A 27,378-nucleotide genomic window follows, 5' to 3' on the forward strand; every position below is an offset into this window, starting at 1 on the left:
TGCAGATGCTACCGAATTAGGATTAGCAAACACTAGAGGTAGCAAAAACATTCAAGAATATGTACATGAAATTCAAGATTGAGCAAAAACTTGGCAGATTATGTTTAAAGTAGACAAGTGCAGGGTTTTGCATGCAGGGATAACATAAAAACATGCGCTATAATACAAAATGGGAAAGATGCTACTTATAAAAAAAGACTTAAAATGATTATGTTGACATATAACAAATTATACTCGATTTATATCTCCTAGAAAATATGTGAAAGCAATTAAAAAGGCAAAAAATGTTAGGATATATACAGCAGGGAATTTAAATTGTATAACACTAGTAAGGTCTCATTTAGAATATTGTCTACAATTTTGGTCACGCAAGAGAAACGCAAACATTCTGGTTACGCAAATATTCTGGTGCTTAAAGGAACTACATCCTACACTGACAGGATGTATGAACTGAACCTGTTTATTCTTAAATAGAGAAAACAACAAGAGCATCTGATAGAAGTATTCAAAATTAAGTTAAGTGCACTGCAAATTTCTCCAAAACGCAGAGAAAAATGAACCAGAAGGCACAAGTCGAAACCGTATGGAACTGTATTTTAAAACAGCACTTGGTTACACTAAGACATGTGGGAGTGTGGATCAAGTTACCCAGCCAACTTGTTGAAGCAGATAGCCTGGCTTCTTTCAAGACAGCTGGTTGAGATCTCCAGATCAATTAACTACAATCAAATCAGCTGGATGATTCAACTGACTCCTCTTGTTTTGTAACCTTTTATGTTGTTGTCCTAAATGGTTTTTGAGAAGTATATACAGGTAAATGTTAAATGCATATATCGGTGTCAACTATTGAATATAAAACTGTTTTTTAAACTTCGGTTTTGGTGTCCTAAATTACCTGTCCTCCATATCTATATTAACATTGAGTAGTCCAGTGAATAGGCTAGAGATTCATCTTTGAAGTCATGGGAAAGAGTGTAAGAATATTCAGTGAATGCTGAAGAATATTTAAATCGCAGTTTGCACGATTTCATTAATATATATGAATTATGTATAATGTTATAATCATTTTGTTAGTTTCACATTCAAGAAAGCATAACTGTTTTTTAAGAGATTTCCTTACATATTGAATCAAACTAGCCAGTCGCGGCTACGACTTTAAATAAACCCTTACAGGTGTTCATTTTAAAATATTTCAATGTAGGTGAACACAGGGTAATCTAAACAACGTGTATTAACGAAGCTCACTACCGGGGTCAGCACCAAAACCTCCCATTGGCGTGCTTCTGCAATGGGATTGAGGTCATGACCCAAGGGAGTCGCGCTGCGCGTGCACGTTTCGTCCGCCCGCGGTGAAGAGGGGGTGCGCGCACCGCTCTCGGACGCGAGTTTTTTTTTTTCCGTGACTCAAAATTCCAGTTGAGGCGCGCGCGCTCCCGCGGCCCCGAGTCAGATACTGAACGATGGCTGAGGGAGGAGGACCCGAATCGGGTAGCGGGACTGAACCCGATCCGGAGCCGGTACCTGCTCAGATACCCTTACCTTCACCCGACAGCCAGAAGCAAAGCCTAGGAGCTCTGCTCAAAACCCCTCTCCGCAAGGGGGACGAATGGTGAGTTGAGTGGCCGGACCGCGAGCTGAGCTTTGCAGGCCTGTGTGAGGAACCGTAGCCGGGGAGACGCCGGGTGCGGGAGGCAGGAAGAAGCGTGGTTCGCTGGGTCTGGTGGGGATCTGGGAGCACCTGTTGCTGATCCGACACCCGACGGTTTCGTTACCTCCAGGCGATCCGCGATTGTGAGCTACACTGTATGGAACGCCGGCCCCTCTGCCTGGCAGCGTGAGGCACAAGCGTGACACGAAGGGTGGAGGGGAAGTAGGAAAGTGCGGGGATGACTAGGCCGCTGTGCGTAAATCAGGAAGAGCACGGGAAGCCGCGGCTGATGGCAGTACCCTGGTTCGCCCTAGGACGGGATGCCGGAAAGGCAATGCAGCGAGCTTATTGCTTTGTCATGGAGGTTGGGTGGTACCCAGCTACTCCTTTGGCACTGTCCGCAGAAAGCGTGAGGGTATGAGTGCCGGCAGCGGCTACCGCCGGACGAGGACCTACCGGCTTCCTCGCTGGTGCTTTGAGTAGCAAGTTTAACCCACCACGTAAATGAGAGGCGCCGCAGCGAAAACACGGAGATCGAGATCATCCCTATGCGTTTACGTCGCGACCGAGCCTGATCTTTTAAGTTGGCGTCTGCGCTTCTGTGTGATTTTTTTTTTTCAGGCGTTTCAGCCCTGCGAGAGACCACGACCCAGGTCGCTGTTATCGGCTGTTGCAGGGAACTTGACTGGGTAGTAGCCCTGTGCTGATTCAGTTGTCAGAGCTCGTTGTATTAAACGGTGATGGTCATCCTCACTATCGAGGGTGACCCAGAAAAACGTCCTGCAGGGTTGATGTGCTTTTGTTAAGCAAAGTACGGCACATAATATTTAGCATAGCGAATCTCAATCTAATGAAATTAAACTAGATTATTTGTTTCGGTTGACTGTATACTTATGTGTAAACATGCAAGAGTCCCTGTATTAAGTCAAGCTAACAAGCTTATGATCAGCAACTTCCTTAATTCATATACGATTAGCACATCCTATCGGTTGCTATATTGACCAGTGTGACATTAGATTAAAATACATTGTTGTTTTCCATTTGTTGCATAACTTGGAATTTTATTTGTTCTGGTCTTGACATGCACTGAGATTGCCGTATAATTTTTGTCTCCGTAGATTTAGGTTAAACAACGTACTTCAGTCGGTGTAGAAAATGAAAGATTTCTTTAGCATAAGTGGTTTCTCTAATGTGACTTGCCTCATGCCCAACATACAGCAATAAAGTGCCGTTTTCGTCTCATGATAATAGAGTAATTTAACAATTGGAACCTCTGTAATGAACTTTTTTATAGTGTAGTTGGTTAGACCTTTCCTCTGTCATCATTTTAAAAAAATCTCTGGTTTCTGGCTTTTTAATAAGAAATATACTTTTCAAAAAGCTTGTCTTTCACAATTGTAGTCATAGAATGACTTGTGTTTTGAATGCAGTAATGGTGTCTAGGTTGGAGTGTTCATTGGCAAACCTGACTTAAACCTTGATCTCGTAAGCTATTGATCATGTTTTCCTTTAAACGTGACTTGAATAGTCTTTGTGGAGACCGTTAATGAACATATAAAGGATCAGGTTATATTGTAAGTATTATTTTTAAAGGTTAATTTAAGTAATTCCCATTAAACTAAGGTATATATTGTATTTTGTCTGTGATTGAAAATTAAAGTTACCATAAAATGGTCTATAGATAGACCTCTTTGTGTGACAGCACAGAAATTGAATTTTTTGTATTGAATTTAGCTCACTGGAAAAGCAGAATTAATGTCTTGTCCTGGCATAATGTTCTTGAGATCAGTGTTGTGTCCCCCCTCCACCAAGGGAAGGATATGTATCTGTAAGGATAAATATAGAAGAAAATAAGATCTACTGCCTGTGATCCCTTTTGAGCAATTGTGAAAATTATTTTCCAGCCCAGAATAAACAAAAATGAATGTGCATAAAGGGGTACAGTTGCCTTCTGAATACCTTATTATAACATTAAACATGTCTGTGAGAATAGATTCATGCACTAATGTTATTTGTATTGCAAAAACGAGGCTATTATGTATTGCAACATTCCTATACATTCACTGTGTCATAGTTGGGCGTATTTGAATTGTTTTACAGGTTTTTGATTGACAGCCGCTGGTTTAAGCAATGGAAAAAATATGTAGGATTCGACAGCTGGGATATGTACAATGTTGGGGAGTTCAGCCTATACCCAGGGCCCATCGACAACTCGGGGCTCTTTTCAGGTAAGGAGTTAGGCTGCCACATGGTGTCATTTTGCATCTTTGATTCTCCATTGTGAAACTTTTTACACCCGGAAATAAGGGAAGCACAGTAGCAAGCGCAGGTATTCTAGGGCTCTGTCCTGATCTGAAAAAGTCTCGGCAAGAAGCAGCAGGGAAATTCTATGTGAAACACTGCATAGGACACTGTTTTTCTTTGTCCTGGAATAACAGTTAGAATGTGTGCATGGACTAATGTGCAGAAAGCATCAACTTTAAAGTGGTGTACAACGGAAATTTGACCTTTGTATTTCAGACATCACCACGTTATTAACCAGTGCAAGTAAAATGATTTTATCAGCCAAATAATGGTAAAATGTGTCATTGTTCTGACAATCTTGGCCACCATTTAACTTAACATAAATTAAGTTAAAACATAAAATAGTTTAATAGTTTCTGTGTGGTATCAGGCCAGGTCACACACTGTCGATTTAGACTTTATACAGATACACCTGAATTGTGTTTAATGCTCTTTAAAAAATCTGTCTCGAAACTAGCAGTTGGTAATCTGCTAAGAATTAATGGGATAATTGCACTTAAAAACTCTAGCTTGTGACTCATTTTTGAGCATCCTGTCACCAGTCACTCCTTTGCGAAATCACCTGTTAATCATGAAAATGAAATCTGTCTGTGTCCATGCATGTCAAATTTTAAGATTTGTTTTTCTGCTGGCACGTCATAAATTGTTTTTGTTCACAACAAATGATTACATAATTATAATGGGGATTCTACCTGTTGTTACCTACTTTGTTACTTTGTCAAATCAAATAATGATAAAGCTTAAACTTACAAAAGCCTGTAACAAACTTGTAAGCAGTGTAACACTTGTTTCTGGCCTTGGGTTTTGATCAAACATGTCACACAGTTTTGTACTTTTTAATTTAACCAGTCTATACATTACTATCATATCATCCCTTTATTTAAACGTCAGACTTCAAATAGAATTGGTTAAAGCATAAGTAAGTAAGGCCATCTAAAGTCACCCTCAGGTTGTGGGTAATTCATTTAGAGGATCTTTATTGTTTTTATTTATGGTTAAGGTTCGATAACTGAAATTCCCATTCCATTTCAAAATAATATTTCTCAACACTAAGTTCTTGTTTATCCAGGCAGTTTCTTGTGCCTTTAGATTTGTCACAGAAAAGGTGGGAGTTTGTTTCTTTGCCTTATCCCATATGTGACTTCTCACTGGTTATTGTTCCCCTGGCAGACCACGAGACTCAGACCATAAAGGAGCATTTGATAGATGAGCTGGACTATGTTCTGGTGCCCACTGAGGCCTGGAACAAGCTTCTTAGCTGGTATGGCTGTGTGGAAGGGCAGCAACCCATTATCAGAAAGGTGGGTGATATCTTTCCTTCTGCACATGGACTTCAGTTTATGGTAAAACCGCACTTCATGACCCCTGAGTACAGTTTAAGGTTTAGCAAAGCAGCCAAACATGCTTTAAGTGTCCTCTTGCTGAAGAGGGAGGCCTGGTGTGAGTCAGCAGTGCTCCTGACCAGCCGGTCTTTGCCTGTCTGATTCTGGCTGGTCTTCAGCCCCTGACCTCAGCTGTCCTGTGATTAGCTGAAGTGTTGCTTAGGGGTGGGTGAGGGAGTGCGTGCTTGAGAAGGCAGATACTCTTGCAAAGAAGCCCCACAATAATCAATAACCTTCTGGATTAAAGCAAATAACCCATTCTCAGCACTTTGTGTTGTAGTACACAGCACAAATGCTATCTTTGAATTTTAACACTACTAGAAAGGTTTTGATGGTGCCAATCAGCACTTGTCACACTGATGCAAATCTATTTAAACAGTCTTACCTCAGCAAAAGGCTTTTGCGGAACGTATATGTGATTGAGATTCTGCATTAAAACACTCATAGAATATTGTTCTTTTATATTGTTTTGTTGCAAGATCTTATTTTTTTTTAAAAGGAACACTTCAGTGTGTAGAGAACCAACATTAATGCCCTTAACTATTTATATGGGAGCTCTGCTCAAATAAACCAAGATATGAAGTGCATGTTGAGTTTTTTTAGAGCCTAGAGGGATTCTGGCACACATGCTTTTCAATCACCTCTTAAGACCGCCTGGAGAGGTGGTGGGGAGATTGTACCCCAAAGTTAGACTAGAGAGTTTCCCTGATCTCCCCTATGTTACCAATGGCGGAGTCTAGTCACAAGGTAAGCTGCTCCAGCCCACGGGTATCTCCCTGACAATTGTCTGGTGGGGAAACAGCAGTACAGTATTATTATGCATATTCAGAATAAGTGTCAAAAGATTGCAGCTTTCTGCTAATCCTAACATACCGTGTGACCCTGTGTCGTTTCCTGTGCTAATCCTGACAAGTCGCTGACAAGTTGACATGATGCAGGCATGATCAGGCTTCCATTGGAAAATTCCAGCCACTGTAAAGGAGAGTGTCAGAAGTTTCAAAGCCATTTGAACCAAGGTCTTTATCTAAAATGTTGTTCTTACTTGGCATATACTGTACAATATTGGAAAGAGTTTTGGATACGGAAAAAAAAGTAGTTGTCATTCAAAGTCTTTTATAGATTAATAACTTCTGTGTATAAATGAAGTGTTCCTTAATACAGTCATACATTGACATTCTACAATGTTATTGGTGTCCCTTCCTATATGTAAAGCAGTTTGGGATGAAAAGAGCAAAACAAATATAATAAATTATAATTATTATAGAAGACGTTGAGGAATAAAAATTAATATTGCATTTCTTAGCATAAATTCTGTTTTTGATGATCCAGTAGAGCCCATCTCTAGACCATTTCTATGGGTGTGAAATGAGAACTGAAAACTTCTTTGATCAATTGCAAGGGTGATCACCTTTGTGGTTGTGGATTTCAACACTTTAAGGAGCTTCTCTCTCTGGCATATGCATTTTTTTACAGGTGGTTGAGCATGGCATGTTTGTGAAGCACTGTAAAGTGGAGGTTTACCTTCTAGAGCTCAAGCTCTGTGAGAACAGTGACATGGATAATGTCATAACGCGGCATTTCAGCAAGGCGGATACCATAGGTGAGAAACATGGCAAACGGCAGAGGTTCTTTGCTTTACACTGTGGTGAAATGTACATAAATGTGATAAAAAAAAGAATTGTACTTTCATATGATGGTACTCAAAAACAATGAAAATATCTCGTTGTTTGATTTGGGTTGATATACAGTTTTAGTTTGTCTAATGTACATTCACTCTTAAGGTATGAATGCCTTGTCCCCCAAAACATTTCTGTGCCCTTTTTGCCTCAACAGAGACAATTGAAAAAGAAATGAGGGTGTTGTTTAAGATCCCGCCAGAGAAAGAGACGCGTCTGTGGAATAAATACATGAGTAACACCTATGAACAGCTGAATAAACCAGAGAGCACCGTGCAGGACGCTGGACTCTACCAGGGACAGGTGGGGTGCCTTGATATTGCCTGGATTCCTGTAGGATCTGACTTTCTGTGTAGCCCTTCCAAACAGTTCACTTAATCCCCTCTCATATAATAGTCCACCCCTGCTCTATGTTGTAGGATTTTTGTTTTTCTGTATTACCCAGTCTTTTGGGTTATAAAACATGCTCAATGAATTTGTTTCAAGAATAAAGAATTCTGTTTTTCAACATCAAAATGAAAAAAAGTCAAACTGAAGCAGCCTCCTGATCTGCTTTATGAACTTAGAAGATTTTTTTGTATTGTTCAAATACTCAGATACTCTGAGCTGAAATGAAGTTACTACATTTTTTCCACTTCTTTTAATTATCTTCTAATAGTGGTGTCCTGTTTGCTTGGAAAGCAAAGTTTGGCTTGAATAGAAATTGCTTAAACCTAAGTTGCTTAAGTATGAAAATATAGTTCAGACTTTCAAAGCAGACTTTCTGCCTTTCAGAAGTATGTGTGTATATTACCTCATACCTGTGGATATTCAGCAACTTCATTCCCTTTATTAAAATTGAAGGTTTAGTCACTTGATCAGACTGTGCTGAAGATAATCAATGGGTTTCTCACTCTTTGACTGCTTCAGGTTCTTGTGATTGAACAGAAGAATGAAGATGGTACGTGGCCTAGGCAAAGCAGTCACCCAAAGTAAGATCTTTCATGTTCCTCACAACCGTTAAATTGCAAGCCACTGTACAACTTGTGTTATGGAGGTTGAGACCAGAACTAGCCCTCTGTAAATTTCCTGTGGGATATTAAGTTCATAGATGTGATTTGTGTTCCAAATCATTGAGTGTATGAAGAAAAAATAATTGCCATCTCTTTGTTGCATTTACATTCATTTAAATCTAAAAAATATCCAGTATTTCACTTCAGTCTCCTACAGGGGATGTAGCTGCTTTTTTTTTGCATGCATTTTAATATGGAGAACTCATTTTGTTTGTCGCCCTGTTCCTAGGTCCAGCACGGCCACTTCTAGAAATTTCACTACCTCCCCAAAGCTTTCCTCTAACTCCTCAGCCACCATTTCTTCTAGTGTAGCCAATGGGGATAGCAACAACTCTGGCTACTCGCTGAACAACAGTCCCAGTTCTGGTAACCGGTAAGTCCCATTCACTTATCTCCATTCCTTACTGCTTTCTGCCGAAAATAACCTGTTGGCAAGTTCCGAGTTTTTTAACAAATGTAAAATATGCCCGTTCACATTGTGATGTCATATAAACCTGCCTATATATTTTTTTTGCAGTTCTTAATGTTGCAACTTCCTTCTTAAGTTCTCTTTGCCGTTAAGGATCTCTCTGACCATTTAGAATTTTAATCTTACACTCTGGTTCAATATAAACTCTTAATATTAAAAATTGCGATGAGCTCATTTCTAGTTCTGTTTTTTTCTATTTAAGCATATACAATAAAAAAAATCTTCAAGGGTGTTATTAGCAAGTGATATATTGGATCAGTTGTAATGTCTCCACTCAGTTGTAATGAGTGGAAATGTTCACGATTTCTATGGCACTTGACAGTTCAAGGTGTGGTTCAAAGTTCAAAGTGCACTGCTGCAGTGCAGTGTCAACAGAATGGCCACTAGAGGCCTCTAGTGCATTATGGAAGTATTCCGTGAGAATCTGCATGTACACAGGGAGATCAGTTGGTCAGTTATTCAGCATCTCGGACCACAGGGTAATGTCCAGATGATCAGTCTGTCAACTTCCCTGACGAGGTTCCATTGGGAACTAAGGCTGAGACCGTATACACAGCTTTTGCAGCAGGTGGGGTTGAAAGTGAGTTGAGTTAACTGAGTGGCCTGGATTTCATTTTGAAGATTTGAAAAAGAAACCTGTATATTCAATGCAAGCTTGACCCTACAGGTACATTAGAGGATTTTGTTGGGGTTGTATGTATTGTTTTGTAACTTGGGTAACCTGTTGGCTGGCCAGCATAGACTGCCTTTCATCTTTAGGCAGCATTTAATGGGAGACTTTTTTTCTGTTGATGAAACCAAAACTTTCACCTCACAATCTTTCCTAGACCTCGGGTTTATGTGCAGGGATCTTCAGCCATGTAATTAGTACAGAGGATCTTGTACATTCTTTAAAGGCTGTCTAACTAAAGTGCTTTATTTGTTTTAATAGGCTGGGTGGCTACAGCTCCTATAGCTCATCTTACAGCTATAGAGAATCGCAGACACAGCCTGGTCTCTGTGGCTTAAGCAACTTGGGCAATACCTGCTTCATGAACTCAGCCCTGCAGGTAGGACTCCATCTTTAGAAAAGTGTGTTCAGCTAATCCAAATTATACGACTTTAAAAAGACTTCAAAAAGAGTAGAATGCCTGCAGAAGAAATACATTTTTTTTCTTGATTTAAAGATCTCATTGAATTTTAAATTGTTTGAGTTTGCATACACCCTGAAAAGTGTCAAATGCTGGATAAACTTTAAAATCAGTAGTTAAAATGATGAGGTATTTTACTGTCATGGGTAACAGATGGTTTTGCCGAAAAATTAATTCGGCATAGAATGCTAAAAAGCCCAACATTCAATTCGGAAGAACCTAAACTGCTTCTTAAAATACATTAGAAGTCCATCTTAGTTGTCCTATGTCTTTAAGCTTAAAAGGTATTTCATGTTTTGTATAGAACTATATACGTTCTAATTATTCTTTGTGTGAAATTAATATAAGCTGCAAATGCTGAATGTGTATAAAATGTACTTGAGTCAACACAATGTGCTGATTTTCAAGTGAATGAATGGAGACTGGAAATGTACTGTTGTAAACTGGAGTTGTCATAATTTACATTTACTTGGCTGTAATAGTTATACTAGATAAAATATATTAGATTGAAGTTCATTAAGAAGTTTAGTGGGCAGCATGGTGACACAGTTGTTAGAATTATTGCCTTACAACACTGGGGCCCTGGGTTCAGTTCTGGACCTGGGTTATTATTGGCATGGAGTTTGTATGTTCTCCTTGGGTTTGCATGAGTTTCCTCTGGGCGCTGTGGTTTCTTCCTATAGTCCAGAGACTGACAGGTAAGTTAACTAGCTTTGGGGGGAAAAGTGGCCCAGACGTCAATGTGTGCATTTCTGTGTTTGCCCTGCAATGTACTGGCGTCCTATCCAGGGTGGACCTTGTCTTGCTCCTATTGCTTGACAGTATGGGCTTCAGCTCCCCTGCAATTCTGAATTTGGTTGGAAAGTGGATGGCCGAAGAAGTTTAGTTATAGCTCTGATTGTGGGTTTTTGGTGGCTTATTCACAGTGCCTGAGTAACGCCGCCCCTCTGACAGAGTACTTCCTGAAAGATGAATATGAGGCCGAGATAAACCGCGAGAACCCTCTTGGGATGCGAGGAGAGATTGCAGAAGCCTACGCTGATCTGGTCAAGCAGATGTGGCAGGGACGCAACAGCTACGTGGCTCCACGAACGTTCAAGGTGGGACAGTGATGGAAACCTTTCTTATCCAAAGCCTGAGGTTTGCTCACGGGTTTCCAGTCTTTTTCCTGGTGACACACGTCCCAGGTGTACAAATAAATAATTCCTATTTGCCGTAAGACCACATACCTTTTCATTGGAGTACAGCTTTATGAAGGATTCACTGTTCTCGTTGTTTTTCTCCCCCAAACAAAGTAGCTTGAAATATTGACTTGTGTTTAACCAGTTAATGATATAAATTGGGAGCTCAGGAATTTATAAAACAAAATGCATAAAATACTAAATGATTTTTGAAAAACAAATGGCATCAGGTTAATAATAAAATAAATACTACTTGTGTAAAACGTGTAAGGGGTTTTTGAAACCCTTTTTGAAATGCAATGTAATCACTGCATTTCCAGCAATATGCTGTTGGTCACATTCTACATTTTGTATGGAGCTTCTTCAGAAGGGTATGGATGTTTTGAGATACACTCCAAGAAATGTAAGCTGACCGTTTGTGAAGAGAACGGTTTCGTTTGACTGATGAGAGCAGGAGCAGGTTTTTGAAGATCTCGAATTTGCCAGCAGCCAAATCACCCTGCAACTCACAACAGGCAGTCCACTGAAGCTAAACCAGTTGTGAGCATGGTCAGTACTTGGATGAGAGACCTCCTGGGAAGAGGCTGGAAGAGGTGTTAGTGGGGCCAGCAGGTGACGCTCACGCTGCAGTCTGTGTGGGTCCTAATGCCGCAGTATAGTGACAGGGACGCTATACTGTAAACAGGTGCCCTCCTTAGGATGAGACGTATAACTAAGGTCCGTGGTCATTAAAAATCCTAGGGCATTTCTTGGCCGGCTTCCTGGCCAAATTTCCCATTGCCCCTTACCAATCATGGCCTCCTAATAATCCCCATCTATGAATTGGCTTCATTACTCTGCTCTCCTCCCCACTAATAGCTGATGTGTGGTGAGCGTTCTGGTGCACTATGGCTGCCGTCGCATCATCCAGGTGGATGCTGCACATTGGTGGTGGTGGAGGAGAAGCCCCATTACTGCAAAGCGCTTTGAGTGGAGTGTCCAGAAAAGCGCTATAGAAGTGTAAGCAATGTTTAATTATTAATATACAGCATGCACTCTTGCTCTCTTATCTCCTCATAAGACCCAGGTAGGCCGCTTCGCCCCGCAGTTCTCAGGGTACCAGCAGCAGGACTCGCAGGAGCTTCTGGCCTTCCTGCTGGACGGGCTCCACGAGGACCTCAACCGTGTCAAGAAGAAGCCTTACCTGGTGCTGAGAGATGCGGAGGGCAGGCAAGACGAGGTACACGGTACCACGGGGTCTTGTCTGTGTACACTGGGCTGTTCAACACCTCCATTCGTGAAATGTGTGTGTCACCTCATGTTACTCAGCCAGCCTTGCAGTTGTTGTGTGGAAAAAGAGCTCTGTAAAATGTATTTAAAAGTAAATTTTAAATTGAGTACTCCTTTAAAGTTTTGCCAGTGGTATTGTCATCAAAGAAAAGCTAAGAAACTCAGCATTGTTCTGATTTAGAGATTTGAAAACATAATGTTTGGATACTGCACCCTGGTTTCATTATATACCAGCAGCCATAAAACATGCAGCAGATGCTGCTGGTTCCAGCACTTGTTTGTTGTCATTTTAATGCCTCTCGGTATGTTTATTTTCTTTCCACAAAATCATTTTTTTGTTGAGTAAACCTTTCACTCATGTCATGCTGGAAGGGGAACAGATGTGAAAAGGGTTTAACTTTGTTTTGTTGATAGATTGTAGCGAAGGAAGCCTGGACAAACCATCGTCTCCGAAATGACTCCATCATTGTAGACATCTTCCACGGCCTATTCAAATCCACCTTGGTGTGCCCAGAGTGCTCGAAGGTCTCGGTCACCTTTGACCCCTTTTGCTACCTCACCCTGCCCTTGCCAATGAAAAAGGACCGGACCATGGAGGTGTTTCTGGTCCGCACAGACCCCCAGTCCCGCCCTATGCAGGTAAAGGAGCAATTGTGATGGAAAATGTTTTTTTTTATCCATACACATTTAGAGGAAACAAGCATTCATGAGGCCTTCTTGATTTTTTCTAACCTCTACTTGTTATTCAAAGAACAATATAAAACTGAGATTCCACTACCTTACATTACACAAGCCTCATAGATGTTAGTTTTTCCCATTAATGCAAACTTCGTTCGTGGAGGTATTACTGTTATCTGAGGCATTTTGTATACCGTGGAAGAGTATCCTTTTGATGGAAAAAATGTTCTTTGAGTATATTTTAGCATTTGTTTTTTTACAGGAAATTTTAACCTGTTATCAATGCATTTCCAAAGAAGGCTGTTTAAAGGGCGACTTGTGGAAAAAAATGTTTAATCATATGATCAGTTATCATTGCAAATTAGTCCCTCAGTTTTACAAATGGAGCTTTCCTTGGTCATTTAGTTGGTAGCAGCTACTTTGTCTGTAGGAAACATGAAGAACTGTGTCCCTTTGCCATTTGTGGTGGTTTGCACATGGTTAAATACAGTTACTGTATTAAACATGTAAAAACATTTGATTTTTCATTTTATAACATGGCTGGTTTTTAGTAAGATTATTGTTACTGCAAGTATTGATATTTGTGATTGTACAGTGTGCAAAAATGTAATCATCTGTGTTTTTTTTACTTGGTGATGATTATTTTAATCCATGTCTGCATTGTGTGCCCCTTATAGAGGGGCATGATGCAAGGGAAAGCTGGTGTTTGTGTAGTGAATAAGCTAAATGTCCAATGAAGTACTTCTTGTGTCTTACTTAGACTGCTGTCTTTCTATTCCAGTACAGGGTAGTGGTCCCCAAGCTGGGTACTGTGGCAGATCTGTGCAGCTCATTGTCTAAGCTCTCCGGTGTCACAGCAGAGAATGTAAGAACAGCCTTTTACTACTCCTGCAGAGAATGCTATGAAATACTGTATAAGGTGTCATATTGTTTGGTGTAAACAGCACAAATAGATTTTTTTTAGCTGGGGAAAAATGCAGCAGGTGTCCATATTAAATATTTAATACAGATTTCCCACAAAAATCTGAACAGATTTCAAATCATAATATTAAATTATGAACAGAAGTTTCTACCTTTACTTGCAGGTTTTATTTATGCTGTATATATGGTCACATTTGAACTTACTTTAAATATACCTGGCATATAACCTGTATCTTATATATAATGTTTTTAGAGACCTCATATCAAAATGTGCTATTAAATATATACCCTTTTATTGATGTTAAGTGCTTGTATTGACGTCGGTATAAATACTGCATGCATTTAACACGCGCAGTCAAACCACTATCTATAACAAACCCTTCAGGAATGTTGTTTGCATTGTACAACTGTATAATTATCTATAATTTCTGACCTTTAATTACAACTACAGGCAGTGATGTTTCTGCAAACTATAAACCAACTTTAACCACTGTCGGTACCAGTTTTCAAAATAAATAAAACACCGTCTACAGTGACCTCTCAATTTTAATTAACTTAATACAATCTTCACAGCAAGAAAAGAAAGCTGCATGCAAATGCCAGTGTAATCTTCTCTAGATGCTGATAATAAGTAATGAAAACATAATTTTGTGCTGGAAAATGTTGTATATGTATATGTTTCTTATGTTTGTGATTAATTGTACTCTGTAAGAGATATTTCCTACGCTTGGCATGACCAGAACCTTATGAATTAGAGGACATCTGTTGTGTGTACTGTTTGTGCTAGGAGAGCTCCTTTTTCAACCTCTGAAACCGAAGCTGTTTTACAAGTGAAATTTGAGAAAGTGGGGAAACAGATATTGTATATGTGCAGAACTGCGTATCTGAAGACTACAATTTGGAAGAATTGCCCTTAGATGTACTCTCTAGTCTAGCACAGTTGAAAGTGTTTGTGATATATCATACTGTGTAAACACAGCTCAAAAACATTTTAAAATAATTTCTTCTAATCTCTATCTTTTATATTATGCAGCAAAATATTAAAAAATTAATTATAACTTCCCATCGTTCTTAATTTTTTTGTTTAGTATTGAAGGTTTTTACAATTATACATCAAATGTTTTCAAATCTTTTAATAAAACACTTCACCCCTTTGTGTTGATATAGCCTTGTGTTTTTCAATAGAATACACATTGCTTATGTCTTTTTTCTGATTCCCATGTAGTGTATTATACCTTATGAAATAAGTATGGAGTTTTTTGGTCCTGAAGACAACGCTGCACTGAAAGGCACAGTTGAGGATTGAATTCTTCTTTCAGAAGATGTCTGGTTAATTATTACATTCAAACTTTCTGCCGTTGTTTCAGATGCTGGTGGCAGACGTGTACAATCATCGGTTTCATAAGATCTACCGGCGGGACGATGGACTCAATCACATCATGGACAAGGACGACATCTTTGTGTGTGTAATTGTTCTGATAATTAATTTAAGAAAAGTTTGAGATTATTTATGAGAAGCAAATACTCTCTAGAGTTAGACCCATTTTCTGTTGTCCTTTTTATTTTAAAGCTAAGGTCATGTCCTTAGTGTTATATGTTAGGAAACCTAAGTAAAACTAAAGTTCTGAGTTCCAGATGGAAGTTTTGCCAGAATCCTTCCTCTGTGAAGAGGGTAGTTTGTCTCCTGTTGGGTGGGGATCTTCATGACTCGCTCCGTCTCTTGACAGGTATGAGGTGGAAGAGGAAGATGGGGAGCGAATCAGCCTGCCCATTTACTTCAGGGAGCGGCACATTAAGCATGCGGGTACTTCCACAAGTACGGTACTGTTTGGACAGCCTCTGATTATCACTGTTCCCCGGCAAAACCTGGCCGTCGACTTCCTGTACGAAAAAGTGTTGGAGCGCATTGGGTAAGTGTGTGCTCGTGTGCGTGGACATAGCAGCGTTAAACTTATAAGCCCAGCTCGGGGTAATATGTCTGAACATGTGAAGAAAAACTGTCATCCTTAATAATTATGATTGCTGTCAGGAGATGTCTTGTGTATCGCAGCTTCTTTTTACAGGTGCTAAAGATGTTTCATCTTAAAGTAGTTCAAGATCCTGTGTCAGGTGACAAGTGTGCTGTTGTTTCAGGCGATATGTGAAGAGGCCGCAGGGTGCAGGATGTGAGGGGAAAGTATCGGCTACCTGTAGTAGCAGTTCCAGCTGCAGCAGCAGTCAAGCTGCCGAGATGGCAGGGGGTCGCAGTCTCAACACTGAGATGGGCGCAAGTGTGTGCCAGTCCTTGGAGGAGGCATCCTGCAGTGCAGGTACAGCGGGCATGGTCACGAGCAACTGCCAGAATGCCAAACACCAGCCAGGGACCTGCAATAGCAATAACTCAAATGGGGTTTGTGAAGGTAAGGTTCTCCCCCAGTGGTGCTTCATTTTATGTATCTCACTTCAGTAACAGTTGTTTTACAAATAGATGAGACAAGAACACATAGAATAATTTGTATTTTTTAAACTTTTTGCTGTGTATCTTATATTTTGTATTTGTCTGTACGTTGTCAATATATCATATTGGATATACTTCTGTGTTAAAAGTTATTGAGATTTTTTTAGCGACTTGATGGCTCAGTGTTTTTGTGTTTTGGAAAGCTGTGCTTTCGATGAAAGTTGCAGCATTACCATTTTAGATTTTAAAATAATCCCTACCCACTATTAATTTTGATTTGGGGGGGGGGGGGGTCAGGCTGGTCTTGACCTTCAGGAATCCTAAAATCTGTAGAATACTGAAAAGGGCAGTAGCTCCTTCACTAGATGTTGACATGAGTGTTACTGGGGCTAACAGTCTGGCTGTGTGTGGCAGGGGAGGATGAAGCAATGGATCACCAGGAGGAGATCAGCCTGGAACCAGACAACAGTCAGTCAGAGGGCTCAGTGGGAGACGAGGACAGCGAAGACCTAGAGAATGGGCCAGTCGATAATGCACCAAAATCCTCTGTCAAGTCAACGACCTGTCAGCCAAAGCTTTTCTCTTTCACAATGGTGAATTCATATGGAACAGCTGACATCAGTCCTGTTACCAATGAGAGCAACATCCTCAAACTTAAGGGTGAGTATCCAGATATTCAATGTAAAGAAAATAACTGCACACTTCCAACACCTTTATAAGCTTTTGCAAGGGCATAGTTTCAGCAGCTTGCAGGTTTCAGTTATACTATCCATGGACTTTGGAACTAAGAAGAATAAACCCTAGACCACAGTATAATTGAGCTTCATTAGTAAAGATATGTGGGGTTAAATGAGCCGTTTAATGTGATAAATAATCAATGAGCTATAAGTACTTTGAAGACTCGCTGTTAACACTTTATTGTGAACAGTGAATTTGTGGTATAAGTATTTTTGACAATATCTAAATGAAAGTAGCTGTAAATGTATCTTTATATTTTTTTTAACATTTAACTTTATATCTTTATATTTATCCTGTATGTATCAGCATTTTCCACAGTAGCAATTGACTGGAATTCTGAAATGAAGAAGCTCTACTATGATGACCAGGAAGCAGAGGTCAGTGCTTCAAAGCGTCTGTGGTATGATTTCCACATCTATACACAAGTGCATTTTCAGATCTTAAATTTATATTTGGAATTTGTTTTGAAAATTTAGCAATCAGTGCAGATGTTTTAAATGGAATGCATCAGCAATGCAACTGAGTATATTTTGGCCATTTTTCCTGATTGCTCCATGCTTTTTTCCCCAACTCGGCTACATCTCTGATATCAAACAGTCGAGAGAGCGGTATCTTTTAAGAACATGGTTACAATAACATAACAAAGTCACTGCTTCTCAGTGCTTTTTCTTTTTCTCGTTAGCTGATCTTATCACTAGATTGCTAACAAAACAAGCAGCCCAAAATATATGCACTCCACTTAGTCTGTGTTGCCCTTTGGTGAACATCTGTTGTTTTTCTATACCTAGGCTTATGAAAAACATGAGAGCATGCTGCAGCACCAGAGGAAGAAAGCTACAGTGGCCCTGCGAGACTGTATTGAGCTGTTCACCACCATGGAGACACTAGGAGAACACGATCCCTGGTGAGCCTGCACTTGCACTTCTTCCAATAAATAAAGAAGACAGAAATACACTGGCCACATACTGTATTGCAGAATAAACCTGCTCTAAGATTGGCAAAATGGCCAAAGAGATTTTTTTCAGATAAATCTGAAAAGAAAAACCCGGATTATCGTCTTTATTCTTCATCTGTCGTTTGTTTCATTTATTTTTAGACCCTGTTAATTTCATGTAAGAGCATCCGGTCCTAGATTAAATCTCGCGTCTGTCTGTAAATGATGAGAATTTTTAGTGAAGTAGTTTTTCATGACAAGTTTCCAGAACAGCATATAAGCAAGTTAACAGTAGATCCATTGTAAAAATTGTTTTTGCAACACTCAAAAGTTGGGCAACCAGTTCTGAAAGACATACACTGGAGCTGAATCAGTTCATAGCAGCATGCAAGTGGGTTTCCTGCGTCTTTCAAAAGCTACTTTGTACCTGTGCTTTTGACATTGATTTCCGTCTCTTAGGTTTGAAACCATCTTCAATAGAAGGGAAAGGAGTGGTTTAATTTCTGTTAGTATAGTTTCAGCTGTTACTCAAACCATTGCCTCCTGTAGACATAGCAGGTTTCTGCTGCTCTCCTGAAGGTGCATTGCTGGAACTAAGCAAACCACAATATTTGACTGAACTGTACCACTGTTGATATCATGCTAGATTATTTTCAGGTTTGTTTTTTTCTTGGTTCTCCAAAGCACGCAAGGACGCCGAAACTGGCAGACCTCAGTTGTCTAGTCCTGAACACTGATATTTTTAACTCTCCCTTTTTCCCCCCCCATAGGTATTGCCCCACCTGCAAGAAACATCAGCAGGCCACAAAAAAGTTTGACTTGTGGTCATTACCACGTATCCTGGTAGTCCATTTAAAACGTTTCTCTTATAACCGTTGCTGGAGAGATAAGCTGGATACAGTGGTAGACTTCCCAATCAGGTAATAAACTAATTTTTTATGAGTTAAAGCTGTATTAAACAGGAAGAATATTTAACAGCCCTACGAACTTTACATGGCTTGAAGATTCAGTTAGAACTGCACACCAGATGACACTGTGCATCAGGAGTGATTGGTAATAGTCCTTTCATTTAAAAGAGGAATATGATGTGATTGGCTAAATCTGTGTGGCACGGCGCCACAGTGGTTAGCATTGCTGCCTTACAGAACTGGGACACGGGTTTCAGTTCTGGGTCTGGTGTGCTGTCTGTGAGGAGTTTGTTCTCTCTGTGTTCACATGGGTTTCCACTGCTGTGGTTTCCTCCCAAATACACAGTCCAGATACATACAAGTTGGTAAATAGCTTCTGGAGAAATTGGTATGAGTGTGTTTGTGTCTGTGTGCCCTACAAGGGACTGGTGTCCCATCCAGGTATACCCTGCCTTGTGCCTGTTTCTTGCCGGGATAGGCTCCTACTGCCCCTGTATGACTCTGAATGAGAAGAAGCAGTGACAAAAAGGATGCATGTGTACCTTCGGTTAGTTCGATATGGCTAAGACTGCAAAAAATAACGGTTGACACCCACTGTGTCATCTAGTATTTAAAACTACATGGTGCAAATAACCATTAGGTATCAGTTAATGTGTGTGACCACTAACATCTACCCTGGCCTTTTCTTGGCTAAAAAGATGATTAGCTCATTAAACAAACAGCATAGAATAGGAATTATTGAAATGTTAGGCTGTTTTTTAGTCATTTTTTGGCCAGTTTTTCACACTCATGTTTATCTCAGAATTCAATAATAACAATTAGTGCTAGTCTAAAACCTGCAACAGCAATTGCTGACTTTAATCTTTACAGTCAGGCCCGCCATTAGTGTTGGAGTGAAACCAGGAAGTTCATTCAAACAAGGAGCAAATGCCAAAGTGTTTTGGCAAGCGGCACTGGCTTCCAAGAAGCTGATTCATGATTGTGTGGAAATGTTTGAGCTTCATTAAAAAATAATAGACATATAATGTGACAAGAACACTGTGAGCAAGATAGCATAGTATGACATGCAGTTAAAATATACCAGGAGGCTGTAAAAAAAGCAATAAATGAGTACTGAAAATGGTATAGTTTTATATGAATGTGACTGTTAATAAATTAAGATAAATATTTAAACTCCTAACTGTACTGTTATCAGGTTTACCTTAACCCTTTGGCCTCTTCTTGTAAGTCTTTAACAATAATGCAGTTTTATAACCTGTTTTAAATGACATTTGTTTTTGACTGATTTTCTTGAACCACTACCCAGGAAAGACTCAACTGGTGTGTTCTTTATTTCAGCGATCTGAACATGTCAGAGTTCGTCTGCGACCCGAAGGCTGGGCCCTATATCTATGACCTCATTGCTGTGTCCAACCACTATGGTGGAATGGGTGGAGGGCACTGTGAGTAATGTTTTATTTATTTGCCTGAACACAGGTTTAAGCCTACAAATAATTTTCACTCTTAAATGTGCTTATTAGATGCTGCACTTTAAAAGTATTTAGCCGTATTGTTTAGGTCTGTTAAAACAATCTTTATCATTGTGATTTGGCCCCTAGGAATATTCTCTGTGTTTCCTGAGAGGTATGGTGGTGATATGTTTAGAGTATGTAAGAAATCCTTAATAGGAAGTTAAAGGTGGAAATGCAGACAGTTTATCTGAATATTTGCTTTGGAATAAATAGGGATCAAAAGTTTTTCTTCTTTGAAAATCTTAGAACATTTGATTAAGAGGCAAAATTAAGAAGCCACTTGAAATTCGGGTGAAATGTTTAGATTTGTGTTTTCTGTGAGACCTGTCTGAAGAGACCACTATAGCAGAGATATCCAAGTCTGGTAATACCACTTTCACTGCTTTGTTGTGTAAACTCCTTAAAAATGTTTATATAATTTTGATTTAAAAATAGTAATATCCTTGGCTGACGTATTTTGTTTACCACAGAGTTCGCCTCCCAACAGACTATTGTGACAACAGTTATTGTGAAATATAATTGCACACAACTTGCTTTAGACAGAGAAAATATTTATCTTTTCATTTTGTCCATGTGATCCCAACAATCAACAATGGTTTCATAACATACAAAATCAAAGTTACATATCCACGGCAGTGTCGTTTGCTCCGTAAAAGGTCTATTTTATCTTTTCAAGATAAATAATGAGATTTGGCTGGTTTGTTTACCAAATTATACCAGGTCCCTAACAACCTTTGTGTATATTGGCCCTCTCCCTCTTGTGGATTTTTTTGTTTTCAGTCTAAGTGCAAATGCTAGTGTATTGTTAAGAGTGGAGTTCCAAAGTCCACCCCTTCTTGGATCCTGGACAATGGGTAATGTAGGTTGTGTATTGGTCTTGCTAGACACTTTCAGTTTCATGGAAAGCAATCCATGCAAGGAATAGCCAATGAATGCTTAAGATGAATGCATATAAGCTTATATTTATGATATGGAGGACATTTTGAGGTGGACTTTAACCACTGACTCAAACAAAGGAAAATAATTACAGAAGTATCAAAATTTCAATTAATGATTGAAATCAGAATTAGTGATCGTGGACTACTGCTAGTTGAAAGCTTCATTTTCTTGTTTTCATAACTGTTGCGCTCCTGTGATAAAAATTATGAAGTTGGGTTTAATGTACTTGTGCTGTCTGGCTCATGTTACTCAGGCACAAACAACAAAATTCTATATTAAAAGGCTGTTTTATCTGTAACTTTTCGCTCAGTGTTGCATCTTTCTCTCTTCTCCCCACAGACACAGCTTATGCCAAGAACAAAGTGGATGGGCAGTGGTATTACTTTGATGATAGTAGTGTCTCATCTGCAACAGAAGATCAGATCGTGGTGAGTGACTTGTTTCGGAGCTTCACAAGTGGTATTATGGTTAGTGCTGCCTCAGGTTCTGGGTGCTGGGTTACCGATAATAGAAGGATGGATTAACTATAATTATATATCTAACTTGAGGAAAATCTGCATAGCTTTATTATTACCTTAAAGTGTTAATTTCAGGTTAATGAACCTTTAAAAGCTCTCCTGGAGTATTTTTTTTGCATTCATATTTTTCGCTTTTTGCTTTCTAATTCTAAGTGGAAAGGTATATCAACTGGCAATTTGTTGTTCACCAGCATGAAACTGCTCAGTTATCCCTTCCCTTGTCTTTTCTCTTTCTGCAGACCAAGGCAGCGTATGTCTTGTTTTACCAGCGCAGAGACCAGGAAACACCCCTGAACTCTCCCCCTTCAGCCTCGCTTGGGGGAGCTCCAGAGGCAGGAGATGAACACATGGACACCAACTGAGAGGCTAGGGTTTGAGGAACATGTACTGATGCAATGACATATATGTCAACGCACACAAACCTATTTCAGTCGTTTAAACCTCTGTACTGAATCAATGCTATACCCATTTGATATTTTGGTCTTGTTTTTTTTAGATGATTCATCACTAAGCCAAAAACCTTTAAAAATATTTGATGTATAAACTGTGCAGCGCCCAAACGGGGACTGCATCAAGTAAGTGTACACATTTTCAGGCAGATGGTACAATTTAAGCAAATGTTGGATGACTAGGATGATATTACAAATAATAAAATGAATACCTTTCATTTACACACTAGAAAATTAAGAGAAGCCAAATATGCACATCCTTTCAACCAAAGTGGCCGAGGTTGTACACAGGCATATTACAGACATGCCAACTGTATCACAGAAACATCCACCTTTGTGTATATTACTCTCTTAAAATGGAGTTGCCCCAGTACAGAGATTAACACACATTGAGAACTTTTTAATCTTGATTGCCTGCACAGTCATCTTTAAAAACACACAGACCCTATGAACTGTGCCACTGCAGGAGAATGAAAATGTCAAGCTAAAGACACAAACCAGAAAACGGGGGAGGTTTCTGTTCTTCCTTTCAGGTTCCACCTAGCCTTCCTTTGGTTTCCCCGAAAATTATCATTTCAGCTTGCGAAAGATTTTCCTCATCAATGTTTTATCCTTGGCTGTTTGTGTTTCCCCATGCCTAAGTGTCTGCAGTGTAAGGAGCACACCACCTACAGACGCTGAAGAAATGTACTGCTTAAGCACACTGTCCAGCTCTGTGAAATGTCCAGTTCCATGGGCTCCTTAAGAAGTTTTCACCCTCTGCAAAAAAAAAAAAAACTAAACACAAATGTGCTGCTCCATCAAACACGGAAGCACCAGTTTGCCTTTTAGCAGTGCGATGCTTTCAAAAGCCGGAACAGTGTCTGAATTTATTTCTTCGGGAGAGCTTTGGGTTTCTTCATTTATCAGTTTGTGATCGGTCGCCAGCAGGTACCGTTTTTAACTTCCTGTGGTTTCAAATCCAGACAACTGGCCACAGGTTTGTGTAGACTCACACCTAAATGAGGTGAAGATTTAAATTCTGCTCTCCGTTGTTGGCAGCATAACCTACTTAAAATTCATTGCTTGGTGATTTTTTTTTGAAGGCCAGTAATTGCGTTCATTTTCATCACTTTTGGTCATCTTTGCCGTCTGATTGGTCTTCTGGGCATCTGTTGTGCAGCATTGGCTAGGATTATCTACCTGGGTACGTTGGCTGTTCCTCTTCAGGATTATATTACATTGGAAGATACAGTTACATTCTCTTTTTTTTTTCCTGGAGTCTGCAGAACATCGTGAAATTTGGATTTTTTGGGAGTGGTGCTAAATAAGGTGAACTGGGAAAAACGGCGTTAGAAAAGGCGATTTTGGACAGCTCCTTTGCTGCAGCAATCACTGAAGAGCATGGGATTGCATGAGGATACGTTTGCTCCCTTGCTATGTGTTTTACACTGGTAAAATTATTTTCAGCTTATTTAAATGAGACTGTCTAACAGTTCAGGAACAGTAAAAAATATGCAGACTTTGTAGTTTCTTTTTAAATTTGAAAACCACAACAAAATGTTCTTTGGAGATCCATGTGGTTTGAATAACATCATAGGACATGATGTTTGTATTCCATGGAATAATAGTTAAACTGCCATTCTGTTCCCTGTAACGTTGGAGTGAATGGAAGTAAACCTGCAGTAATGGATGTATATGTACAAAGTGAAAAGTTAATTTAATCCATTATATGTGAACACAGACAACCGTTCTATAGAAGAAATAACTGAACTTGACAGATTTTCTTTAAAAACAGACTGAGCTTGTCAATCATCCCTTATAGACATAAGATTTTATGACATCTCTGTATTGGCAAGAGAAAGTCAGATTCTTCAGCAGTTCCTGAAAATTCCGTTCCTTATTCAGTTCTTGGGGCAAATTATCAAAATTCCTTTTGCTTAACTATTGCACATTGCAGTCCTGTTTCCTGGAGAGTTTTTCCACTGTTTACGTTAAAGGAAATTAAATTTAAGACTAGGATCGATAGATAAGAATAGGTGCCTTCAACATGTGATTAATTGATAGATGTATAGATGTTTATTACCGAGAAAGGCTTAATCATTATTCGTATTTCCTGAAATTGATAAAATGAAAATCTGGCTGCACAAATTAGCTAGCTCAATATCTTGCATACCGTCTTTCGGATGTGAAATTGTGCTACTCTAACCCAGAATGTCCTTGTTTTACATTCAAATAATTAACGTTTCACAGATCTGCGTTTCCCAATTTTGGTATGGGATTACCAGTTTTTCTGGTTTTCATTCCAACTGAACTTTGTTAGTTTGGCTGCTCAAGACTTTTAAAATTGAACTGTTTACAAAGTAGTTTTAAATCATTATTAAATAATAGAACTGGGTTAGAAATTAGTGTAAAATTTGTGCCAGATGCTGGGTTTCAGGTTCATTATTTGGATTAATTTAACCCATGAAGCACTGGGTTAAAGTCAAACATTCATTATAACCATAAGACTTTTAACTCATTATAACCATGTTTATAATGAATGTTTGACTGTAACTGTTACTTGTGTCTGAACATAATTTATGGGTTAAATATTTAAAAACAATATCCTGAATACCTAATATTGTAAAACATCCAATCGGTGTGCAGTTAAGGATTTTGTACATTTAAAGTTAAAAGATCAGTTTCATATAAGTTAAAAGATCAGTTAGTATGAAAACCAGAAGTAATTAGAGTGCTCCTCTACAGGAGTAGGAAACCATCATAGATTAATTGTACAGTTAATACCATTAGTTAATACTGTTGAAAACAGTGAAAGGTTCCTGTGTTCAGAATGGGATTAGAAAACCATAATTATTCAAAACTGCTGATGTTTTGCTCCATGTCAGTTGCTCTGGTATTTAGGAGTTTAGTGTTGAATGTCTGTCATAGAAAGAGGAATTAGCCAGTTAATGAAACATGACATAAGCAGGTGAAAGTATAAGTAATGATTTCACTTTTAGTGTAACGTTGCTTTGGGCATGCTGTATTAAGTTGCAGAAGAAAAAATATAAAACTATATCATAACCACGTTAGTGTAAGCCACAGTATTTTTCAAGTAACCATATTTCTGTGGTAGACTTAAGTGACATCTGTCAGTAACAGATCAGATTCTTGAAGTGAGAAGCACAGAAAGTACTGAATCTCACTGTAACAAAATATAGAGCCTTAATATGCAAATGATAGTTTTCCGTGTTGCTGTTATTTTTAAACAAATGCCCAAGCTCGGTTTTAACTGCATTAGATAGACATACCTGGAGTAATTATATTTTTGAAACAAAAAGCGTATGACGTCAAAACCAACTGGAAAATTCTGTATTTTTCTATAGGCACTCTACTCTGACTGCAGCCTGTTTCAGCTGTGCATATATAATAAAGACTGGAAACAGCATTTTTGCATGACTTTGGCTTTCTGATGCTGTGAAACAGGCTTCTGCTTTACTCCGCAAGTTTTCTGATTGAAGCTACTGTGAATTGTGCATCGGGCTTCGGCAACATGTACTAGATTGGATTACAGCTTTATTTTGGCCCATGCATGTCTGTATAGCTTTGAATACCTACAAATAACAGTAAAGGTTATTATTTTTAAAATGATTACATGTTAATCTGTTTTTTAAGAAGAGATAAAATGTTTCTTCCAATGAAAAACCATGCTTGAAAGGACATTCATATATACCCAGCCAGTAGCTTTGCTGAAGCTTATCCATGCTTTAACAGAATGCCACTTACTCCCAGTAAGGATATGTGTATTATATTGAATGAGAATCATCAAAACAGAACTGGGGAAAAATGTCCTATTAGCAGCTTCTAAGATGGAGTTTAGTAGCATTCTCTAAATCTCTAAGACTTTATCAAAATGGAATGATAACGTTAACAAATTTATACTCCATAAATAATTGATGCACTCAAATCTACTGGTTTTCCTGTTATTTTGGCATTGTTGGAAACTAATGTTAATTAATTGATAGGAGCTAGGGTTAGGTTTTTGAGTTAAAGTACAGCTGTGAAACATTATGAACACCAATATTTTATACAAACTCAGGCTTACGCTTTATAAAAGGCCTAAGCTTTTTACTCTTTTAAGAGTGGTACTGAATTTTTCCATTCAAGTAATCTTGCTTATAAGTTGGGGAATTCATTTTATAGTTTACAAACAAGGGTCTTGGGTTGTTTTAGTGATCCTCAGTGCCTGTGCTTTCGTGTAATGTCTGTAAAAGGAAACTAGCAGGTGCTTCTTAACACTTTTTGCTTTGGTGTAAGTAGTACAATATGGACAAAGTAAGACCACATGTTTAGTTTGTTTATTCTTACACAGTGTGGATGTAAAGTCAGATTTTCTATGGAAAGAACACCACAATGGTGACCTGTTTTCTCAGGCTTTGCTATCTCTTGCCTAGTTTGTGGTTTTAGTATGCAGAATCAAAACATTATAGACAAATACAGTTTGTATTTACATTAATATACAAACTACCAAACAACCTGAATGCCGGATTTGCAATGTTTCTTACATTTTTGTGGTGGAGAATCACAGGGGTGGGACCTACAGGATGCCTTAGCATAGAATCATATCTGACCTCATACGCTCTTTGTAGCTTATATTACTGAAATACATTTTTTTATGAATGTGGTAATCAGCATTTTGTTGCAGTTTCACAAATGTTCAAACGCCTCTCCTCCCCAATTAACTTGGAACATATGGGCCCATATTTGTTATGATCTTTCATCGCACCTTAGCGAACTGTCTCAGTTTCTTATAAAGTGAAATGAGTCAAAATATTGGTTATATTTGTAGGATGGTCAGGTATTACTATCCACAACTCTCACCCAATAACAAACCAGACCCACAAAGCCATGGGAACTACAGACTGAGGCACAGATTCACCCCTGCAGGTGGTAGCCTATAATATATGTAATGTATAACTATGGGAATGCTTGGGGCAGATTGACGAATGGGCAGCAAGTCACCAGTAAGGCAAGGTGCTGGTGTGTGTGTTCTATAAATCTCAAACCCACTAGCCTGAAATATATATATTTTTTGTTGTTGCTGCGGACCAGCACTTTGTAAGTTGCTGGGTTTATTAAAATAAAGGTATAATTTAAAAAATCAATAAAAGTGTGATTTTTTTAGAAAAAAAGCTTTGTGGTTTTTTTGTGTACATTTTATGGTGGGGGTCTGAGCATCGATAGCTTTTATTGATAACCATCAATGACCTAGA

At 38.9% G+C, this 27,378-nt stretch overlaps 1 protein-coding gene across 1 annotated transcript; it reads left to right on the forward strand.

The window, feature by feature from the left end:
• Positions 1-1,408: 1,408 nt before the first annotated feature.
• usp4 (ubiquitin specific peptidase 4 (proto-oncogene)) lies at positions 1,409-27,297 on the forward strand. Its single transcript, XM_006630703.3, has 22 exons — positions 1,409-1,609; positions 3,749-3,876; positions 5,123-5,253; positions 6,808-6,934; positions 7,168-7,313; positions 7,920-7,981; positions 8,292-8,435; positions 9,463-9,580; positions 10,588-10,761; positions 11,903-12,061; positions 12,526-12,750; positions 13,571-13,654; positions 15,078-15,172; positions 15,438-15,620; positions 15,844-16,109; positions 16,562-16,807; positions 17,192-17,262; positions 17,674-17,789; positions 18,590-18,739; positions 20,066-20,169; positions 21,517-21,605; positions 21,935-27,297. The coding sequence occupies exons 1-22, from the start codon at positions 1,461-1,463 to the stop codon at positions 22,055-22,057; spliced, it is 3,090 nt and encodes a 1,029-aa protein (XP_006630766.2). The 5' UTR covers positions 1,409-1,460; the 3' UTR covers positions 22,058-27,297.
• The last annotated feature ends 81 nt before the right edge of the window (positions 27,298-27,378 follow it).

The sequence above is a fragment of the Lepisosteus oculatus genome, chromosome 4 (genome assembly GCF_040954835.1).
Source record: "Lepisosteus oculatus isolate fLepOcu1 chromosome 4, fLepOcu1.hap2, whole genome shotgun sequence".
In the NCBI taxonomy this organism is placed as follows: domain Eukaryota; kingdom Metazoa; phylum Chordata; class Actinopteri; order Semionotiformes; family Lepisosteidae; genus Lepisosteus; species Lepisosteus oculatus.